The sequence below is a fragment of the Nelumbo lutea genome, chromosome 1, assembly GCF_056320005.1.
Source record: "Nelumbo lutea isolate HS-2025 chromosome 1, American lotus-T2T, whole genome shotgun sequence".
NCBI classification, from domain to species: Eukaryota; Viridiplantae; Streptophyta; class Magnoliopsida; order Proteales; family Nelumbonaceae; genus Nelumbo; species Nelumbo lutea.
This window is the reverse complement of record NC_142684.1, coordinates 8,171,321-8,193,044: the sequence shown is the minus strand read 5'-3', so window position 1 is coordinate 8,193,044 and position 21,724 is coordinate 8,171,321. Positions and strand designations below refer to the sequence as shown.

The 21,724-nt window shown below is 38.0% G+C and overlaps 2 protein-coding genes across 6 annotated transcripts; both read right to left on the bottom strand.

Annotated features, from left to right (window-relative positions):
• Nucleotides 1-6,555: 6,555 nt before the first annotated feature.
• LOC148873407 (Tetratricopeptide repeat (TPR)-like superfamily protein) lies at nucleotides 6,556-8,913 on the bottom strand. The gene has a single exon (XM_088971158.1). The coding sequence runs from the start codon at nucleotides 8,623-8,625 to the stop codon at nucleotides 6,742-6,744; it is 1,884 nt and encodes a 627-aa protein (XP_088827284.1). The 5' UTR covers nucleotides 8,626-8,913; the 3' UTR covers nucleotides 6,556-6,741.
• A 1,504-nt stretch (nucleotides 8,914-10,417) lies between these two features.
• On the bottom strand, nucleotides 10,418-21,140 carry NRPB7 (DNA-directed RNA polymerase II). 5 transcript variants are annotated; one of them, XM_088970892.1, is made up of 8 exons: nucleotides 20,550-21,097; nucleotides 20,418-20,455; nucleotides 18,772-18,909; nucleotides 18,513-18,678; nucleotides 18,364-18,414; nucleotides 17,652-17,717; nucleotides 17,485-17,553; nucleotides 10,418-10,832 (listed from the first exon to the last, which is right to left on the bottom strand). In XM_088970892.1, exons 3-8 carry the CDS (start codon nucleotides 18,885-18,887, stop codon nucleotides 10,767-10,769), a joined length of 534 nt encoding a protein of 177 aa, XP_088827018.1. In that variant the 5' UTR covers nucleotides 18,888-18,909; nucleotides 20,418-20,455; nucleotides 20,550-21,097; the 3' UTR covers nucleotides 10,418-10,766. The 5 variants fall into 5 exon arrangements, with proteins under 5 accessions (XP_088827018.1, XP_088826937.1, XP_088827176.1 ...); XM_088970811.1 differs by lacking the exon at nucleotides 20,418-20,455 and having other exon boundaries at nucleotides 20,550-21,140; XM_088971050.1 differs by lacking the exon at nucleotides 17,485-17,553 and having other exon boundaries at nucleotides 17,607-17,717; nucleotides 20,550-21,095.
• Nucleotides 21,141-21,724: the final 584 nt, after the last annotated feature.

Here is a 21,724-nt window from a genome sequence, read left to right as displayed (position 1 = left end):
TTGTGAGGCTCGCGAACCTAATCAAGCATAGTATAATAAATAAATAATTTTTGTTACATATAAATATAAATATATAAAAATACATAATAAATAATTTTTATTATATATACAATAATATTTTATATATAATATTTTTATTTTTTATGTATAATCGTAAATAACTTTTATAATTCTTATTTTTTGTATGTAAAATAAAAGCATTTTTATATGTATATTTTTTATGTTTTATATGTATAATAAAAAATAATTTTATAATTCTTAATTTTTGTATGTAAAATAAAAAAAAATATTTTTATATGTATAATTTTTATTTTTTAGAAAAAAACTTAGCTTGTAGTCGAACTCGAGCAAAGCCAAGCTCAAACTTGTGAGCTTTGAACCAAGCCAATCTCAAGCTCAAATCTCTAACTCAAATTGAGCTCGAGCCTAACACAATTTCAATGGATTGAGCTCAAATAGCCAATTATTCGGCTCAGCTGGAATCTACCCCTACCCACCCACCCCTCCTTTTGTCCTTGAATGGAAGTTACCTTTTTTTTAGAAAAAAGTAAAGTAATATTTATTCAAAGCAACACATACAAGCTGTGATCAGACCCAAAAAGCCAATCTAATCAACACAGCAATTACATACTCCACCAAGAGTTAGAACGAAATACAACAGACAAATTCAAGTTTCTAAACTCCTCAGAAACTAACACCTAAGAGATTAACTTGCCCACAACATTCTGGATTAAGTCTTATGGACTCTTAGCCTTACAGAAAAACCTGTTGTTCCTCTCAAGCCCAAATAGACCACAAGACAAAACTAGGAATAGTCTTCCACACTAATTTCCTTTTCTTGCTAAGACCTTTGATATTCCAGCAACAGAGGAGCTCTTTTACCGATTTTGGCATAGTCTAGCTGATGTTCATGGCTCCTAGAAAATAGTCCCACAACTAAGAAGAAAACAGGCAGTGAATGCACAGATGGTTTGTTGATTCAGAATTACTCCCACAAAGACCGCAAGATAGATCCAAAATTTGAATGCCCCATCTCACGAAATTAGCTCTAGAAAGACATTTATCCAAAGCCATGGTCCAAATCAGAAAGTTGGACTTAAACGGGCTAATAGGGTTCCACACCTAAGAACATGGGAAATCAGTGACACCCATTCTGCAAAGCTTAGAATCCAATGACTTGACAGAGAAAACACCATCCGAATTCCACTTCCAGCACCACTTGTCTTCTGAGAGAATATCAACATTTTGATTATGGAGGATAGTCAACATATTCACTATCTCTTCAAGCTCTCTGTCAAAGAGATTCCTTCTATAGAAAGGGGTCCAAATGACAGAATCTCCAGTCAAACTACAACACTCAGCTACAGATGCCTCTTGATTAGAGGAACACTGAAAAAGAAGAGGAAAAGACTCAGCAAGAGAACCATCCAAGCACCAAGGATCCTTTTCTCAAAAAAAAAAATCTGGAAAACCCGTCTTGAATTCATACCTTTTTTGTCCCCCCATGCAAACAACACAAATATGCTAATAGGTTGAGGGGAGGAGAAGAAGCATGATGCAAGAATGACAGGATCGCTAAAGCTTTGAAAAAGGACTTGATTTAAACAACAAAACAGAATAGAAAGAACAATATTCATATAAGTCAAGCACCCCTAATAAAAAGGCTACACATTTTTCTCTTGGCCATGGATCTGAGTCATTGAAACTTACATGGATAAAGTACATGAAATTATTATCTAGAGAAAAAAAAGGGCAAGAAAAAAAAAATCTAGAAAACCTATCTCAAATTCATAAGTTTTTTTTATAGATAATAGAAAATATTTATTAATATAAGCAAGCATATACATAGGATTACAACTGGGGCAAGAAAGAAAATCTGGAAAACCTATCTCAAATTCATACCTTTTTTTTGATAGATAACAGAAAGGCTTATCAATATAAACAAGCATATACATAGGATTATAACTGGGGTATGGGTACCCCTAAAAACAGATGGAACAACAGAAACCAATACAGTCACTCCCTACCCATTAACATATAATACTCCCTGCCCTTCCCTTACCCACAGAAGCAATTGCCCACTCACACCTTAAAACAACTTAGCCCAAAATGGTTGCTCCCTTTCAACCCTTTGCCTTACTAGAGAATCTGCCATCCCATTAGCAACCCATGGAACCCATGGAAAAGTTACTGTTACACCTCTCAGATGCCACTTGATCTTCTTTACCAAATCTCGATAGTTCCAAGCTGTCTTCTTTTCATTCTTTAACCAACTTAACACTACTTGGGAGTCTCCTCCTATTAACAGCCTTCTTAAATTTAGATTTTCTACTAATTGGACCCCATACAATACAGTAGACTATTTTTTTATAAGTACAACACGGCAAACAGTTCCGCCTTAGTTGAATCTCCTTGGGCGATAGGACCCAAAAATAAAGGGCCCGTTTGGCACATCTTTTTGTGCGGTCTTTCAGCTGTTTACAAGCCGTGAAAACCGATTTTCAGTCTATTTCTGTTTGGCATGCGGAAGATCTAGCCACCAAAAGACGGAATGCCGAAAAGACGCAAGAAGCCCATTTTGGGCTGATTTTGGGAAGCTCCAAATGAAACCTCTCACAACTTTTGCATTTTAATCTATTGTGGAAAGACGCACGGAAAGACACGCATCTGCCAAACATGTTCATGCAAAAGCTCAACGCATCTTTTGCATGTCAGAGCTACCACAAGATCTTCCCAAAAAGACGTGCCAAACGGGCCAAAGCTAAGACAGTTCCATCTTTATCCCTGAATACCCCTCCTATGACTAAAGGGCCTAGGTTGCCAACATAGCTCCCATCAAAATTGAGTTTTACAAAACTTTCTGATGGTGGTTCCCATAGTTGAACTCTTCCAGTCTTTCCTGTGGATGAAAAGGCCACTTCCCTCCAATTCCTTTTTATGTCATCAAAGGAAAATGGAGAGAATAGATCCAAGGACTTAACCCAATGAATCACCCTTAGCAGGATATAGTCTAAAATTGCATCCAGATTTCTCCCCTCGTCTTTGAAAAGTCTCACATTTCTTTCTTCCCACACTATCCAAACGACAATGGACCTAGTGCATCTCCATAAGATTCTTCCTCTTTTTCCTTGGCCACCTAAAAATTCACCTGCAAACAAACTAAGTAAGCTTATAGGTAGAGTCCACCTACACTCAAAGTGGTCAAAGGACCACTCCCAAATAGAGGTTACAAATGGACAAGGAATAAGAATGTGATAAGCAGTCTCACTGTTTACCTTACAGAGTGTGCACCAATTAGGGGAAAAAACAAACTTTTCTCTTTTGCAGCATGTCCGAAGTGTTGGTTTTTCCATGAAAGACCTCCCAAAAAAAGCCTATACTCTTAAAGGGACATATTTGCACCAAATCTCATTCATTGGAAATGAAGGCCCTAAAGGAACTTGAGTAATCAAGGAACGAAAAAAGGAGGCACAAGAGAAAGAACCTTGGGTACAGGATCCAAATTCTTTCATTTGGGATGGAAGGGAACACAACCACTAAATCAAGAATGAGCAGTAGCTCAGAGATTGGCGCACATTCAGCCTCTCTTAAACCTCTTCTAAAACCCAAATTCCAAGACACTCCCTCAAAAACGGAATAGAAAGTAGAAATTGACTCGTTTTTAAACAAAGATAACAAACATAAAGAGGGGAAAGCATTTTTAAGAGTAGAATCACCCACCTAGAGGTCCTCCCAAAACTGAATTTTAGACATTGAATAAGAATCATACCTGGTTTGCTCAAGAAAGAAAGGAAGAACTGCATGAATTGCTTTCCAATGAGAGGAAAGAGTAGCTTTGTTTGAGACTCCAGCATCCCAGCCAATTTGCAACAATCCATGTAGGCTAGCTATTACCTTGTGCCACAGTTTCTCACTCTCCAAGGGAATCTCCACAACCATTTCCCTAGCAACGCTTAATTCTTACAAATCACGTTCCCCCAGCGTTTTAAAAGTACAAGGTGCAAAAAAGGTGCAAGGGCCAATTTGCGCCCAAAGCACAAGGTGAGGCACGCGCCTTTTTGAAGCAAGGAGCAAAAATACCAAAAAATGCTAAAAATCAAAAAAAAAAGTAAGAAATTTCAAAAAAAAATGCAAAAATATCAAAAAATACTAAACATAATATTAATAAAAAATATAAACTTAAATTTTAAAATTAATGTTTTAAAAAAACTATTATCTAAAATTAAAATACCTAAACATAACATGTAAAGCGTATTCAAATGAAAATTTAAAAATAAAATCAAACATATAAAACATTTTCAAGCATGTAAAACCCACAATCTCTTTTTTCCTCAACTACATTACTTCAAGTAGCTAATGTGATGTAAAACATATTACATTCCTAATTCTACAAGCCACATTTGTGCCACGCCCCTCGAGGCAAGCCCAAACAAGTCCATGATAGGGTCTTAAATTCTTAATTTTCACACAGGAAATAATGATTTTATAATTTTAATTGCCTTTTAATAAGATTTTTATTAAGATAAACGAATGAACAACATTAGCAAATAGGGGGTTCTCGAAGCTTCGGCCCAGCTAGTTGGTTCAGAAAAATGCAAAAAAAAATTCAAAAGGCACACACCTGGGCTAAGGTGCAAGGCGCATCAGGCACACACCTAGGTGCACCAGGCACGCACCTTTTGAAAGCGCTGTGCCTAGGACTTGGGCAAGGTGCCTACCCTAAAATGTGCCTTGCCTATGCGCCTAAGCATACCTTTTAAATCACTGTGTTCCCCACCCCTAATTCACCTTCCTCCTTACTCCCGATCACTAGTTCCCACTTCACCAGATGATCCCTCTTTTCCTCTCCTGGTTTCCAAAGAAAATCCCTCATTACCTTTTCCAACAAGTTAGCCACTTTTTGGGGGATCTTAAAGACAGAGAGGTAATACACTGGAAGATTTGCCAAGGTGGACTTGATCAAGGTTAACCTACCACCTAAAGAAATGTAATTCAAATTCACACCTTTTTCCTCTCATGCAAGCAACAGAAGTTTGATAGCAAGTAAAGAGGAGAACAAGTTAGATGCAAGAATGAGAGAAGATCAATAAAGCTTGGAAAAAGAAAGGACTTAATTTAAGGAACAAAGTGTGCACACATCGGCTAGACCCAACAAGGGCATGTGAGAGAACTAATCATCATAGCTAGTGAACAAGGAAGAGAGCCAAGAAATAAGACAAAACATGTGAAAATCCCAAGAAGCAAATCATAGGAAGCTTCACTAAAGGGGAAAACAGTTGAAGTTTTCTCCATAATTCCCATAAATGTGTAAATGAAGTATTAGAAATTTTTCCTTTTTTCTTTTTTTAGAGAAATATTTCAAAAATCAATAAAATTTGCTGCATCAACTGCCAAGCGGATTGAAGAATACTTTTTTGGTATTAATTACTGTCTGACACCCCCTTAGGGGTCTTACTCTTTTAAGTGAACAGTACCACATCACATCAACAGCTCTTTTATTTATAATAACGGGATTCAAAACCACACCACCACTGGGACAATTCATCCAATGCACCAACTGGGCTACCCCTCAGTTGGTCTACCAAGCAGATTGGAGAAATTAAGGATATAAAGGTAGACAACGGACTATCAATTGAAGTTAATGCACACCAAATTTCAGTTTTTTTTTCATTCTTTTGAAAAAAGTAACCATGCACAATAAGTTAGAAGAAAGTAACTGTTGCAGAAAAAGAACCACTCAAAGGAACTGCAATTAAAATGCCCTTATATAAGTCAAGGCATATAAATACAAAGGCCAGGTAACAACAAAGCCTTCCAACCATTTTCTCCAAAGTTGCAAAAAGCATAAAGTCATATGCACCTTTTTTCTCTAAAAGTCAAAATCCTCTACATTTTTTCAACGTCCAACTACAATGCATTCTAAATTTTTTACAGCACACTACATCAAAATTACTAGTCGACTTTTCATTTGTTCACATTTGACAAGGTGTACTTAACATTTATGACTTAAACAACATTCAAGGTGTGTCACTTTATCGATGGTTCATTCACATTTGAGTTATTTGCAGCAATTTCCATAGACTGCACCATAGACTAACATAGAAACAAGGGGAAGAGATGGAGGTCAGACAAACTTTTGACAAAACAATCTCCTATACCCTATTTGGTTCCATTGCCATGTTATGAGGAAACATTTTGTACAGAATTTGTCTTGAAAAATGAGACAACATTTTTCACTTTGTGATAGCTAGGCACCACATAAGCCAAAAGGTGAGAATGTTTTGTCATTGGAAGAAATGTCATTTGGCATTTTCTTAATAAATGTTTTTCACATAACCCAGGACAAGCATTTTCCTAATAAACAGCTCAACCAAACAAAAATTGAGGCTCCATCGCAAGAAACACCTACTTGGCACTGACCTAGCAGCAATTTTCTCATAAACACGAATAATACTAAACACCATCCTAGAGGGAACCATTAAATGTGGTTCCATCCTTAATATTTGCATGTGTCTATCATATATGATGCATGGTTTTACTCAATCAGAAAACTACTGAAAAAAGAAATAAGTTGCAAAATTTTAAAATATTCAAAGCAAAGAAAGAGAACTTCTAAATTAAATGCAAAAAGTCCTCTTGTGTTCAGCAGGAAAATAGAAGGCCATGTTAAACTCTTCAAAAAGCTAAAAGTGCATCCCTTCGAAAAAACAGAAACAAAGACAAAAAGAAAAAGTGAGGAATCTATGTTTCACTAGTAATGCCTCCAGACTGCAATTCTTCCTCTCCCAACTCCTTGACTGCCCTTATAAGACCACGAGTAATCCCATTCAGATGCAACCCATTCTCTTTCATTTCTTGTAACAACTTCTCTGCTGTTTCCCAGTCTAAAGCCTTGAGACAAAGAGATTGGATCAATTTATTGTATTCATCAGAATTTGGTTGGACTCCATATTTTTTCATCTCACTCAGCAACTTTAGAGCCTTATCAAATTCCTCAAGTCTGCAATAACCACGGATGAGTATATGATAAGTAACAGGACTTAGCTTTGAATGCTTTTTCTTGGCTTCTGATAAAATTCTGCATGCATCATCCATCTGGTGCTTTTTTACATAACCGCTCATAATAACACTGTAAGTGTATATGTCTGGTCTCAATCCTCTACTCTCCATCATTTTCACCAGTGCCAATGCATCATCCAATTCCCCAGCCTTAGAGAGGCCATTGATGACTGAATTAAACACAGCATTCCCAGGAAGTGGGCCCGCATCAATCATCTTAAATAGCAGATTCTTTGCCCCATCAACGTCCTTGATCCTACACAGACCACGGACAACAGAAGAAAATGGCTTAATTGCATATTTCTGTGTTTTTCCCGAAAACTCCTCTAACAACTCTAAAGCTAACCGGACAGTCTCGTCATCTCTACATAAAGAAGTGATCAGAAAATTAATAGATGAATGAGGAGGATATTTGTTCTTCTCTTTTGCCATCAGAAAAACCAGATGAGCATCTTTAGCTTTCTCTCCTTTGCAGAAGCAAGAGATAACGTTACCAATCTTCACGCTCTCCGGTAAGTTCCCACTGTTGAGCATCTTCTCACAGACAGACCAGGCCCAGTCAAAGAATGATCGACAACAAAGTGCTTCAATCGTAAAATAGTAAGAGTCTGCATTTGGAATGCATCCAAACTCCTCGAACTTGTTAAACACTTCTAGACCAGCCTTCCCCTTGCCCAACTTCCAAAACAGAGAGATCAATTCGTTGAGAGCTTCAGTTGTCAAGACAGCATTCTCCCTCTCTCCAATTTCCTTTACCAAGTCCCACAAAGCATAAGCATCCTTCTTCCTAAGACCAGCAGCGACGGCCCGAACAAGGGAATCAATAACCCTGGAAGTTACAGAAAAGCCCGGTTTTCTTGAAGCCCATTTGAAAAAATCAATTAAATTTCCACCCATGACAAGTGGTGTCTGTAGTACTCTAACTACGAATTCCTCAGTTAGAGTTAAATCCATCTTATCCAAGCTTGATTCCAGAGATCCATCCAAACTACTTTGAAGAACGGAGAGTACATTCTCGACTTGCTCCATATCAACATCGGGAGTTTCGTCTGGGGCTTCCTCAAACGGTTCTTCGGGAACAAATTCGCTCATTTGATCCTCACAGTTACCAGCTTCCCGGAATAAAGGATCTGGACTTTCACCCTCAGGCCCCTCTTCATCGATACCAACTTCTAAGTTCAATGAAGGTGCACCAGATTCTTGTGATTCGAGACTAGATATTTCATCAGAAAGCACCGAAGAAGTTTCTGGTTCATGCGAAAGAAATCTAGGGTTTTCATCAAAACCACCATTTGTACTGGTAGAAGCATCAGCTGACTCAAGAGCCGGCGAAGAAGAAGGTGATTCAGAATGAACTTGGTCACCGAACTCATGAGCAATAGGAGCTGAATCGTGAGAGAAAAGTCTAATGCTCCGGTAACAAGATTTGTTGTGAGAAATGAAGGTTGAGGAATGCAAATGCGGAGTTCGAATAACGGGTAGGGTTTCGAATGCTACCTGGAATCGAACGGGAGCTACCAGTCTTGAATATCTGAGGAGAACGTCTCTTGCTTTCGACCTCCACATCTCTTCTCTCCAAACCGTGAGAGCTCACCAGCAAAACCCTTTCTCTTGATGAGCTGGTCGATCAAAGGGGTTTTTGAGCGGTTGGGGTATCCTTGTTTCACCAATCGCGTCACGGTCAAAAAATACCCTTCGATCTTCGTTGGGCTCGTTTGGAACTTGGAAGGGCTGACCTCAAACTTCAGCGTGGCAACTCGGTTCGGAGAGAGACAGCTGCCTCACGGCGAGTCCGGAACGAGTTCACATCTGCACCCAAAAACGCGCCACATACACATTTCAGCGTGCATTGTAAACCCGTATTTATCATTTAGCGATTTTTCCAATACGCGTTTCAACATTTCATCTTAAATTCATCCTAACTTTTCAAAACGTACGTTAAATACATTGACATGTGTTAGAACATAACCCTCTGTCTCAACATTTGAATCTCCCGCTCCTTCCAACAGCTCATGTATTGCGTCTTTGCCTCTTATTCTTATCAGAAGATGGACAATGTATGTCATCCATTTCTGAACTTCCCTTCCCCCCGGTGCTGCTTCTTTTTTAATAAATAAAAGAGGACATTAATTAAAGGAAACGAAACATCCAATTTAAAACTCCAGGTGGCCGCCCCTCCACTTGGATTAAATTTGGGGTTATAAAACCTCAGGTCGTTTCCCATAATTTATTTTGATTTTTTACTAATCTAATGGCTTATGCTTCTTATAATTATGACACTAGTATGACGAGTAAATTCAAATAAAGCGTCCTAATTTAGCAAGAGCATATTTGGTTCACAGAATAGAAACCTCGAAATCGGAATCAGACCAACTATTTAATTGGACAGAATCGAAATTTCATTCCCATCTCTGGCGAAATTAAATTCCCCCATTTGATGGATTGTGATTCTCTACCCCTCCCTTGAAAATAAAATCCGAAACAAAATATGCGAATAGATCATTCTAATTTGGACTCCAATTCTGGCTGTGAATCAAACAGATCCCAAGTTTTTTCATCATTCCATTAACAAAGCTGATTCTTTGGGCATTTGATACATTGCCTGAAGGGTAACAGGGATGTGTACACAGAAACTCAACTACCTAATCCATGGAAAGGCGGAGGCCATTAACTATTCCAATAATAATCTTTATCTGGGGACTTAGAGAGGGGTGGACTAGATATGGATTAGGGCTGCAAACGGTATTCATTTGTCCAAACATGACAGGGTGATCCGGACTCGATGCATCTATATTGATTTGAATGTTATGTTTTTCCTAAATTGCCATATGTTTCAAGTTTCATGTAATTTTTAATTTATTTTGTTCATCAAATACAACTTAGTTTAGTTTATTCATACTATTCAATACCCAACTGCAATCCAAATGGAATTGGAATTTGATATAAATCTGATGGACTACCCATATCCATCGGTGTTTGGCATCGATGATATTGCCCCAGAAAACGGCACCACATCAGAAAGCGTTGCCCTAGAGAACAGCAAGATATTTGGTTCCATTTTTCCAGAAAAAACACTGCCCTAGACCACGCTATGGAAATCGAGAAGGCATGGTTTGAGACAACATCAAATTTGGCGTTTTCTCATTTTCGGAACTGTTGCTGACAACAGTTCAATAATGTGGCATCATCTGAAGTGTTGGATAATGTAGATCAATGCTGAAAACGGTTATACAGCACTGGTAACAACCAAAACTAGTGTTTTGGTTTTCTCAAAAATGGTGCAACAGACCCTCGTCCATTCAGCACTGTTTTCTCAAAAATGGCTCTGAAGCAACAGCATTAATGCCAAACACCTACATAAAGGAACAAAATTTGGACTACCCATATCCAGTTTTTTTATACATATCCATATCCAATTTGATTTGTGGCATTTGCTCAAAGCTCAAACCTGCATCCAATATCAAATTTTACCACAAGCAAAGGCCCCTGCAGATCTAAACTAAAAATGGCCTGTCTACTAATGACTTCCTATACACAATTAAAACTCATGCCATCTTCAAAAAGCCACACAAGTTTCTGACGTTTAGTACATCTCCCCAGAACATTCAGAAACCTAAGTGTTCTAAAGCAACTGCTACAGATGGATGTGATAGACAAAATATATATGGCTACTAGATCTTTCTGGAACATTCTCTGGATTGATCCCACTAAGCCGCTGCACCAGGATCATTGATGACACCTAAGAAATCATCTTTAATGGTACCAATACAGAACTGCAAAGAATGGACCAAAACATCATTTGAGAAATACAATAATACATAAAAAAAAAGCCATTACGAATTTACAAAATTGTATGGCCATGCTAAAATTTATCTGACCAAAGTGAAAGGTCTCCCTATGGCCATGCTAAAATTTACAGTACATTTAATTTGCATAAATAAATACATCTGCATACATACATTTGTACCTGTGAATAAATACACACAAATGGCATGACCTCGATTTTCATTAACACCAAAAGAAATTAGATAATAAATCCAGTAGTTTGTCCCATAGATGAGATCAGAGAACAAAAGGAAAAACATAATCCAGAAAACTGGCCTCAGCTCTCTGATGTGCTTTTGGTGTTTTAATTCTTGATCCAGACTACTACAATTGATAGGCTTATCCCCTAGAACTGAGTACAAAAAACCATGCAAACGACATTCCCAAGCTACAGAAATCTACCATAGTTGCCTGGTTATTAAACAACAATAATACATGGGCAGTAGAAGTAAAAAGAAGCCTGCCGATGGCATGGCTTTTCCGACTTGGTTTGGTCAAGAGGCACCCAATATTATCAAGAGAATTTAAGACTCTTTTCCTTGACTAGGAAAATATAGGTTTAAAGGTATCAAGAAATACTAAAATCAGGTGACAACATGGTAGAATATAGTAGGAGAATTATAGGAGTGCCCAATTAGAAAAGCCAGACACCCATGGGTTTATACCCTGAACAAATTACTTCTTCCTTGAGGCTTTTTTAGCTTCATCTCCTTTCCAATCCCAAATAAATCCCCTTTTAATCTAGCAAAGACATTTGACACCAAGACATCCTGATGCTTACTCTGGTTTCTGATTTTTTTAACTGCTAGAGCATCCTTCCTGAGCTCCAACAAAACCTTAGACTCTTTTTTTTGATAAATGACAAAACCTTAGGCTCTTATTAATCCTTTGATTCCTTTCCAATTCCAACCTCCCTCAAAGGCATTGGAATCCTCTCTCCCCAAAAATAAATGACCAAATTTACTCACTTCAACTTCCATGTTCACAATTCTCTTCCAATTAATTCTTTTTTTCAATTACATGGATTTCATCCATTGTAATCTCTTCTTCTTCTTAATTGCCTTCCTTCTCTTTCTCGTCTTTCTCTTGTAATGGTCTTGTTCTGTACTCCCTCTTTCTTTTATAAACCTTAGAATATGATCCTGCTAATTTTCTTTCTTCTTCCCCCCTCCTACTTTCAACATCTTCTAACATAAACACTTGTTTATAAACTCACCAACTTCAACCCCTCCCACTCCCCCCAGCTCAAATTGCCCTGCTTCCTTAACGAGATCTCCCCCTCCCCCTCACCACCCTAGAATTCCTATCTACTTCCCTTTCTTCTTCATGAAGCACTTTCTCTCTCTTCCCTTTTTCACCACTACCATCCTCTGCTCCTCCTAATCCTTCCTCAAAACTGTCCTTCACTTACACTTCAGTCAAAAGTTCTTCTATCAGCTTCCCCACTAGTTAAAACTTCATTTACTTCCTTACAGACTTCAGACCAAATCCTTGTTCCTTTAACCCCCAACTCCTACTTGGGAACTTTGAGAAAAATCAATGATCCCCACCTCACTTTCATTAAAACCATCAGCTTAAATCAATTGCAGAAGCAAACATACATACCTCAAAATGTTTTTTGTCAACTGGCAGCCTATTGCCACCCCCCTATATGTATCTCTCCATGCCCAAATCTTGCCCCAGCCTTGGACTGCTCTACCTCTCAGTCTGCAACGGCAACATCTTCAGCATCCTTTTCTTCTTCAAAGACATTCTTCAGCGCTTTTTCTTGATCAAACACCTCCTTAACTGTATGACTTCCATCAATCTTGAATGATTCTTCCTCTTTGTATTTGTACCTTGTGATGTGCCAACGGAACTCCCCTTCCCCCCTCACCTCAGTTTGTTTGCTCTCCAAAACCCTCAAAGCACCATTACTTCCTTGAAGCTCCCTTCGCTCTAAATGCTTCATTTCCTTTGAAATATCAACAGAATTTTGGGTGAAGTTACTTGCGCCACCCCACTTAACTCTTCTTATGGGCTGAAAATGATACTTTCTATGGCTTTTATCAATCCCACTAAGGGTCTCCATTATATGGAAAGCCCTTTGCGGGTGCATTAACATTTGCAATTTGTTTCAGAGGAAGAAACTAAAACAGCATTATATCTCTCCTCTAGTATGCATCTTGTGTCTTAGAAGGAGATTCAGCAAACTGCCTTCCTTTGCATCATGAAGTCATGACACAACTTTGGCATTTCTTCTTGGGTTTAGTTGGTCCACTGTTTTAAAAAGAGTGCTCGTGTACAGGTAAGGTATTGTCATGTGCCTCAACTGAACCCAGATGATGCCCCATTTTAAGGCCACATACCTGAAGTGCCTAGGTGTGTGCCTAGTGTTCCTTGCAAGTCAACCCAAACACATACACACACCTCTTACAAGTTTCCTTTATTTTACTTATTTTACATTCTTTATGTATTTTACACCCATGTAATGGTCTATTTTTTATCTATAACCAAAATTTCATTAATTAAAATATAATAATAAATACAGCATCCAAGGGAAGGGATAAACTCTCTTAGCCCTCCCCAAGGACAGAAAAGATACAGTCAAATATTACATATATGCCCACAACGAATGAGCCCTTCCCACCCCGTGTTTAGCTAAGGCATCAGCAAATGAGTCAGCACTCTTTTAACACACTGAAACCTTACAACCATACCCCTTGACAGCCACTTAAATTCCTTTTTTCATTTGCATATTCCCAAAGTTCATTCTCTTCTTTATTCAGTTCAGCCATCCAATAACTACCTTGGAGTCACCTCCAATGATTAGGTTTCGTACATTTAATTGTTTTGCTCTTCTTATCCCTTCCAACACAGCCAAGACCTCAGCCCTGAGAGAGTCTCCTCCACCCACCGTCTCAGGAAAAAAGTGCCAAAACCTGTCCTTCCTCATTCCTAAAAACACCTCAAATACCTGAAGGTCCTGGGTTACCTTCACTTCTTCCGTCAAAATTTAATTTAATAAATCCTTCAACTGGTGGAGACCACACTGGGGAAGGATCATCTTTCCTTGATGCTGATTTAGCCACTTCCTCCCAATTATTAAGCAGCAAACCTGTTGAAATACCTTCAAATAATTTCAGGGATTTCACCCAATGTAGCACTTTACCTGTAACCACCTCCACAATTGCACTGAAGCTCCTTTCTTTATTCTTCCTCCCAAACTGTCCAGCATATAGCAGCTCTGGTGCATCTCCACAGAATTCTGCCCCTTCTCTTCATCCCACTAGTTAATGAGGAAGTGAAGAGCTCAACAAGTCCAGAGGAGAAGTTCACCTGCAACCAAACAAAGAAGCAAACCAAACCCAAATAGAAAGAACAAAAGGACAAGAGATTAACAAGTGATAGCAGTTCTCAACATTGGCTTTACAGAGAATGCACCAGTTAGGAGACAGGCACCAAGACGGTCTTTTCCTTTGAAGTATGTCACTGGTATTGATCTTCCCCAAAAGAGCTTCCCAACAGAAGGCCCCTATTCTCTGAGGGATTGGCCTTCCCCACACTTCTTTAACAGGAAAATTTAATCTCAGGTTTGCCGAAGATTGAGACAAGGCCTATAAGAGGCACAGGAAAACGAGCCAGAAGGGGGGCAAGGGTCCATATTCTACTGTCCGACTTAAAGGGATCAAAGAAGATTCCTTGTAACAGTTTGATCAATACCAACACAGAGTTCAATTCAGAATCTCTAAGCCCCCGTCTAAAGCCCAAATCCCAGTCATACCCGAAGGTTGAGTCAGAAGGAATCAAAAAAGAAGAGGCTGTCTCATTCTTACGGTTAGAAATAGAGAACAACATGGGAAACTGGATTTCTAAGTTACCATGTAATGGTCTATTAACTTCTAAATTACCTTCCATTGAAGCTTGTGTTTATTAACTTTTAAAAGAAACAAGAAAACAAAGACCTTTTGAATGTCTAAAGCCCTAGCTGTTGCAGATAGGATCTCAGATAACGAAAAACCCCATTAAAGAAGCAACAAAAATAGAACTAATCTCTGATCCCTAACCCTAAAATAGAATGAAATGCAACCAAAATCACAAAACCATCCCCATTATATATAGACGAAAAACTCAGGTCAAGAATGCTGCACCTGAACCGCTATATGGGCTTATTTGGGCCCACCCATCAGCCCTCCACCACTATAAAAGCCCCAACCTCTTAGGATTAGGATTGAAAGATGAATGACATCAAACTAGCCAGTTGACATAATGAAACTAGGAAATAGAGAAATATGTTGACCGTTCTACATGCTTGACTCGAGTTGTTGAGTGCTTGAAGCACCTTAGTACAATCCACATTTGTTGATAAAATTATTAATACATTTAATTTCCTTCAAAATTTAAGTTGTCCATACTTTTATGTATTAATACATCATTGTTAAGCAATGATGTTGGAAAAGGATCCATCTTGGAGAATAAAGCAAAAAGTCAATAATTCATGTAGTAATGTAGGCATATAGGAAGAAAGGAAATAGGAGAATCTTTAATAACAAGTCCTCCTCCAAAGCTTTATCGGTAGGATCCTCGACCTTCTTTGGTCTTGGATGTTATCTACACCAAAGTTCAAAGGAGTAACCTAAACGATAATGTGAACAAACCTATCTGAGATTTAAATTATTTCCTAGCACCCTACCCCTTGGAGGTGTTAACCCCCCTCTTCATGGCCTCACAATATTGTGTTTAGATGCTTAGATGGTAACTCAATCATAAAGCCCAAAGGGGTCAGCACTAAAGGTGTTTCTCAAGGCTGGATGAAACATTCTATGGGCCAACCCATCAATGACAAATTCTATGGAAGCCAAAGAAAGAGCCCTCGCAGTGGAACCAACAAAGCAAAACACCTCCATTTACCCTCTTTTTTTTATGAGTACCTCCATTTACCCTCTTTAGTTATCAAAAGTGATTCAACCAAAGTAATCACATGGAGCTTAAGTGTAGGTAGTGGGCCTTGAAGATCAGCATCTCTTAGTGCCTGCATGGGAAAACTTATTTTAAGTACTTATTCAAACAAGTACTTAAAATAAGTGGTGAGACCACACTATAAGTGGAAAATAAGCACTTATTCATGTTTGGCAAAAAATCCCAGATTAAGTGCTTATTTTGAAAGTAAGTGCTTAAAAAAAGCAACTGAGCCAGCTTATTTTAAGTGCTTATTGAACGAGTGTTTATTATTTTTTTTGTGGGACAAAACTGTCCCCACAAATTTTTTCAAATTTTCATTGATTGCCCGTGTTTAGAGAAGACAATAGAAACCATTCTGGGCGAGGAGCTTCTACAGCAGTGGCAAACTGCAACTCAAGCAACTTCATGCTTCAGGTACGTGAAATCTCCCATTTTTTCTACGTTTCATCTCCATTTTGTGCAATCTTCTTTGGTTTGGTGGGTTATAAACCCATTTTTGCACCATTTTTCCCTAGATCTGCGATTGGAAAAGAGTTAAACCACCTAGCCAGCAGTGATCTATGGGTTGGTGAGTTCTAAACACATTTTCATCAGAATGTTTTAATATAATATTCATAAAATAACATGTACATGCATTTTTAAGGACTTTAATTGTCATTTCTAAAAAAAAAGTACTTATTTGTTAAGTGGTTAACCAAACACTGTAACCCAAATAAGTACTTAAATAAGTGTAAGTGGTTTGGGAAAGGATCCCCAAACACAAAAAAGTACTTATTTCTCAAACTACTTATTCGCCAAAATACCCTTAAATGAAGTAAGAGAAACAACCATTAGTAGAGCAACTTCATCAAAGAAGATAGCTCAAATGCAATGGGAACCACCTGAGCATAGTTTCATAAACTAAACTTTGACAAGAGTAGCTTCAGAAGACTCAGAACCCACAGATTCATCAAAAAAACTCGGGTCCCTCAGGAATGGAAGGGCTGCTTAGGGATACTGGTCATATCATAGCTCTATTTTCATGTCCTATTGGGGTTGGAGACTCTATGAGGACTGAACATTATGCTGTACTCCATGGAGTACAAATAGAAATATATATATATATATGAATTTGGATACATTAATTATTGAGGGAGACTCTAAGGTGGTGGTTGGATGGCTAAAAGATGAGGAAAAAACAGTATGGTCTTATAGAGACATTATATGTGTTAAGGAAAATCAAATGGCAGACAAGGAATATGCACTTAAGAATACAATTGGTACTAAGAACTTCAAAAAGCATAAATGGGCTGGCTGTCACATTAGCCAAGCAAGGGGTTAACATGGATCAGTTGTATTGGCTCAATTGTAACATAATGCTATGTAGGAGACACAACAGCTTGTTTCCTCTCCAAGGGATGCTTCATTTGTAAATACTTCCAGTTCATTTTAATAAAATTCTGTTATTTGTTTACAAAGACAACCACTAGTGGAGCATGCAAATGGGTTGGTTTCCAAGCAATGGAACTCCACAGCAAATGGTTTAGCCAAATCTAGGGTGAAGATGATCTTTTGCACAGCAACAGCTCCCCCTCCCACATAATACCTTTTCAGATTTCATTATGAAGAAACACTATCAAGGAATTTTTGTTTCAGAGATAAAAAAGATAAAGGGCATACAATTTCTGTGGCGTCTACTCTTGTCCCAATTATCTTTAAGCGAACCTCACTATCTTTTTGAATTTTAACCTGAATCAGATCAAGAGAAAGTTTTGGAGTCAACATTTGTGAAGTGAAATTACATGAATTACATTTAATGCAAGAGGAAGCCATGCTCCAAAACATACAGATCCGTCTGAAGTTGTATAGTTTGGCATGTCTCCAGACTGAAACTCCATATCATCCGGTATCAACTGAAATACAAGAGCAGATAGAAGCATTATACATATAGAAAATAAAATAAGTAGGAAAAAATGGCTAAGCTTCATAAGAAGAATTGCAATAGGTGTTCACTCAACTATTTAAAGAATAAGTGGATAAAAGCAATGTTACCTGGATCAAGCAATGACAAAATATTGATACGATTGGATAGCAAATTAAGTAGTGAATGTTAATTACCCAGCATGGATTAAAGCTAGTTTTAAAGTATCTAAGGAACATAGAATAAAGGAAAAAAGTAAGGGTCATATGAACATGTATCCAAAGTCCAGATAATTTTGTGGGGAGCTGTCAATAGATTTAACTGAACTATTTAATCAATTAATTGGGTCATTCACCGGCTTGATGTTCATTTTATTGCAACACGATATCCATCATTTCACATTCTAGTACCTTTCTAATAAAGTTCCATATTCATGCCCATCCAATATTAAATAATTCAATACAAATTGGTTGGATGAAGGTATATTTTTTGTATGAGCAACATTTAATATTTTGTACATTTTTAAAGTGAAAAACAAACAATAGGATAGGTTCTATCTCATATGTGTATGACATCCATGTAGACACCAATAAATGAAAAAAAGTACATTGTTATAACAAGATCAAGAAGGATCTTACATGGTTTGACACAAAAATCTGAACAGGCCCAGCTTCAGCAAAGAAACCCATCTGCAAATGTTCCAAATATAGTCAAATATAACTGCCAACAACTGTAGCACAATGGCTTACAAGTAAAATCCAAAGGAATGACTTCGATAAATATAGACCTTATTGACCATGGTTACAACGGCCTCCAAAATCTCCCCCTTAAAAGGCCTAAATACAACACATTGATACTTGACAGGAAATGTAACAAACCCAGTCCCATCACGAATCAGTCCTTTACCAATGTTATCTACACCTGTAATTGCCACCACGAATCCATGCCGACCACTGCAAAATATTTAAGAAAACAAAATACAATACAAAGTTATGGGTTTACAGCTAAAACTGCAATTTGGTTAAAGTGAGTGGAGCAAAGGGAACCTGCAAGTGCCCTCAACATCTTTCATGAGCTTGGCAACAAGTTTGTCACGGAGATTGGGGCCAAAGTGGCGAGGGTGTAGTTGCATGTTTCGTTCCAACACTATGTGGAAGAACATCTTTGATCACTAACTCCTGACCCTGCAAAGTTGAATATTTATGAACTCCTTTGGAAAAATTAGGGTAAAGAAGGCTAAGAGGAAAATAGCAAAGCAATAGAAACCAAGGTTGTGAATGGCATCAACTGTGTGTTCCTGATTTTTCTCTATAATACTGATTCTCAGAAATAATGACATGTTTGGTAAAATAATCCCGAGTCATTTTTCTGATTCACAGGATAAGAAGGATGTTTGGATTAATCATCATTCTTCGGGCATCATTTTTAGATCAAAGTACAAAAAATATTTTTTAAAACTTGGCCATGGAAGTTGAATTAAGATTTGGGTTGTCAAACTGAAATTAAAGATGGATAACAAAATTGATTCTTTCTTTTAAAATTAAGATTAATGAAGTGCAGGGCTTGGTTTTTAAATCCATTTCGGGGTGTATATTGTGACTTTTCAATTTTAGTCCTAAACTTCATTTCTAAAAAGTAGTCCCCAATAGCTGGTTTCAACTTTCAAAAAAGCTAGTTTCTTATGTTGCCTCTTATTTATTTCGGTCTAATACCTTGAAGTCAATGTATGGGTACCGATTTTCATCTTCAACTCTGACACTAGGTTTAAATTTTGAATATAAATTGCATATTTGCTTCAGTTTCCAAAGTTTGAACTTAAGGTGCAATTACTATGAGCATCGGGAAAACAGGCTCACTTGCCACTTGGGCTGGAAATGGAGTCGCCACCCATCAGATTGAAAAATGGAGGTGATAGAACCTCCAAAAATGGCATCAAAATCATTTTGGTTTAATAGTGACTCTAGTAGCCCGAAGGGGTCCAGGTAAAACTCAAATGGGAGAGGGAAGGGGCTAGGCACCCGAAGCACCAACTAAACTAGTCCGGGTAAGACTCAGATGGGAGAGGGAAGGGGTTAGGCACCCCTCTCCCAGGTCCAATAGGGGGGGCCCACATGGGGATCTGAAGAAGCATAATAACAATCAACTAATCAAATAAAAAAATGCTAATAAAAGACAAGAACAATAAATCTATCCTACCAATATTTATCATTACCTTATCCTTACTTTCATTTTATTATTTATCATTTCTTTATTTTGTTTATTTATTTTGAAACATTATCATTTGATTTACAAAATCTTATTTCATCTTTTATGAATAGACCACTTATCTGAGAAGAGTTCAAGTCATTAATCCTCTAACTCGAACATCAGAAACAACAAGCATCTACTCGACATTTATTCAATTCAAATTCCAGTGAACATAAAAGACATAAACAGGAAATAAAATCTGCCTAATCGATTATCAACCTTCATACGAACATTAACCTTCAATACAGTACTATTTTCATTAATCTAAATGTAATCATCAAATCAAAATGAAAAGGCTATTAAACTAATTGAATAAAAATTCTAACAGCAGCCATAAGAACAGAAGAAAATAGAGAAAAAAAATCAAAAGAAAATAGTTTAATCTTAGCAGATTCGAAGATAGCTTTGGAAGTTCATTGTGGAGTTGGGAACATTAAAATATTACGTGAGCTTATGGGAGCTGGTTCTCCATCGGCTCTTTCCCTATCAAATTCGATCCATTGCGGCAAATCAGGCAAACACAATTAGGCAAGAAGCCAGAATAACAAGAAAATAACACAGGCTGAACATATCTCACCTGATGTTGGCCTGAACACGGTTCTTGAGACAGGGGATCTGAGATTCACGTCTAACCTTCTTCTTTGATGGAGAACGGTACTAAAGCCTGGCGAGACGAAAAGGTAGTCTGGGTATGATTTTCGACTGAAACCGAGAAGAACAATCTGACGATGGCTACTCTGTTAAAACTTGCTCAAGTGGCTGTGAATTTGGAGAACAGGGGATTGTTACGTCGTCAGGCGAAGCCGAAATGTGGTGTGCAACCTCTGTGAACGGCGGAAGAAAAAGGGTTCCAGGAAAAGGTAGGGAACCACCAAAAATGAGAGAAAACCGAATGGCCTTCACTGCTACATTCACAATCGGATAACAGGGGGAAGAACGGCCTGACGGCGTCGCAGTCGAGGAGAAGAAGAAAAGGGTTTACTGAGAGAGAGAGAGGTGGGAGAAGAAAAGCGAGATAGAGAGAGAAAATAATCAATCAAAGTTGGTAGAAGCCGGTGGGGGAACGAGATCCTTCGTCGTTCCGCTGCTGGTTCGAGCAGAGAATATAATGAACAGTGCTTCCTCTCTAACCTCCTCCGGATTAGGTTTAAAAAGAGAGCCTCGGTTTGGCTTTTGGACAAAATGGGGGTATTTTGGTAGTTTCGGGAATCTGGGTTAACCGGTCCAAAGGTTGAACCGGGTCCTTGGTTCAATAATGGATGGTTTCGGGCAAAAAATGGAGGGTTAAGATGGGTGTAACTGCAGATCCGGTCTTTGATTGGCAAGGTTAGATTGGGTCCAACTACGCCCAAATTGGGTAGATCCGAAAAATGTTTGTTCGGTTAATCTTAGGGCTCAAAAGAGAATCTTTGTGCGATTGAGGGGTAAACAAGTTTTTTTTTGGATGAAAATTCACAAGATAGGGTTTTTGGGTTGTTTGAGATGACTAGTAAGGTTATATTGAGCCAACTAGGCCTAGATCGGGTAGATTTGCAATTCAATCAATTTGGGACCTTGAAATAGAATCTTGGTGTAATTGAAGGGTAAATGGAGGTATTTGGGGCTATGATTTCAAAGATGGGTATTTGGGGGTGTATTGGATCTAATGATGAGGTATTATAAGTCTTAGAGGGTAAAGATCATAGGAATTTGGGTCAACGACATGCTTCAAAACAAAATCTCAGTTTGATAGAAGGGCAAGTGGGAGAATGA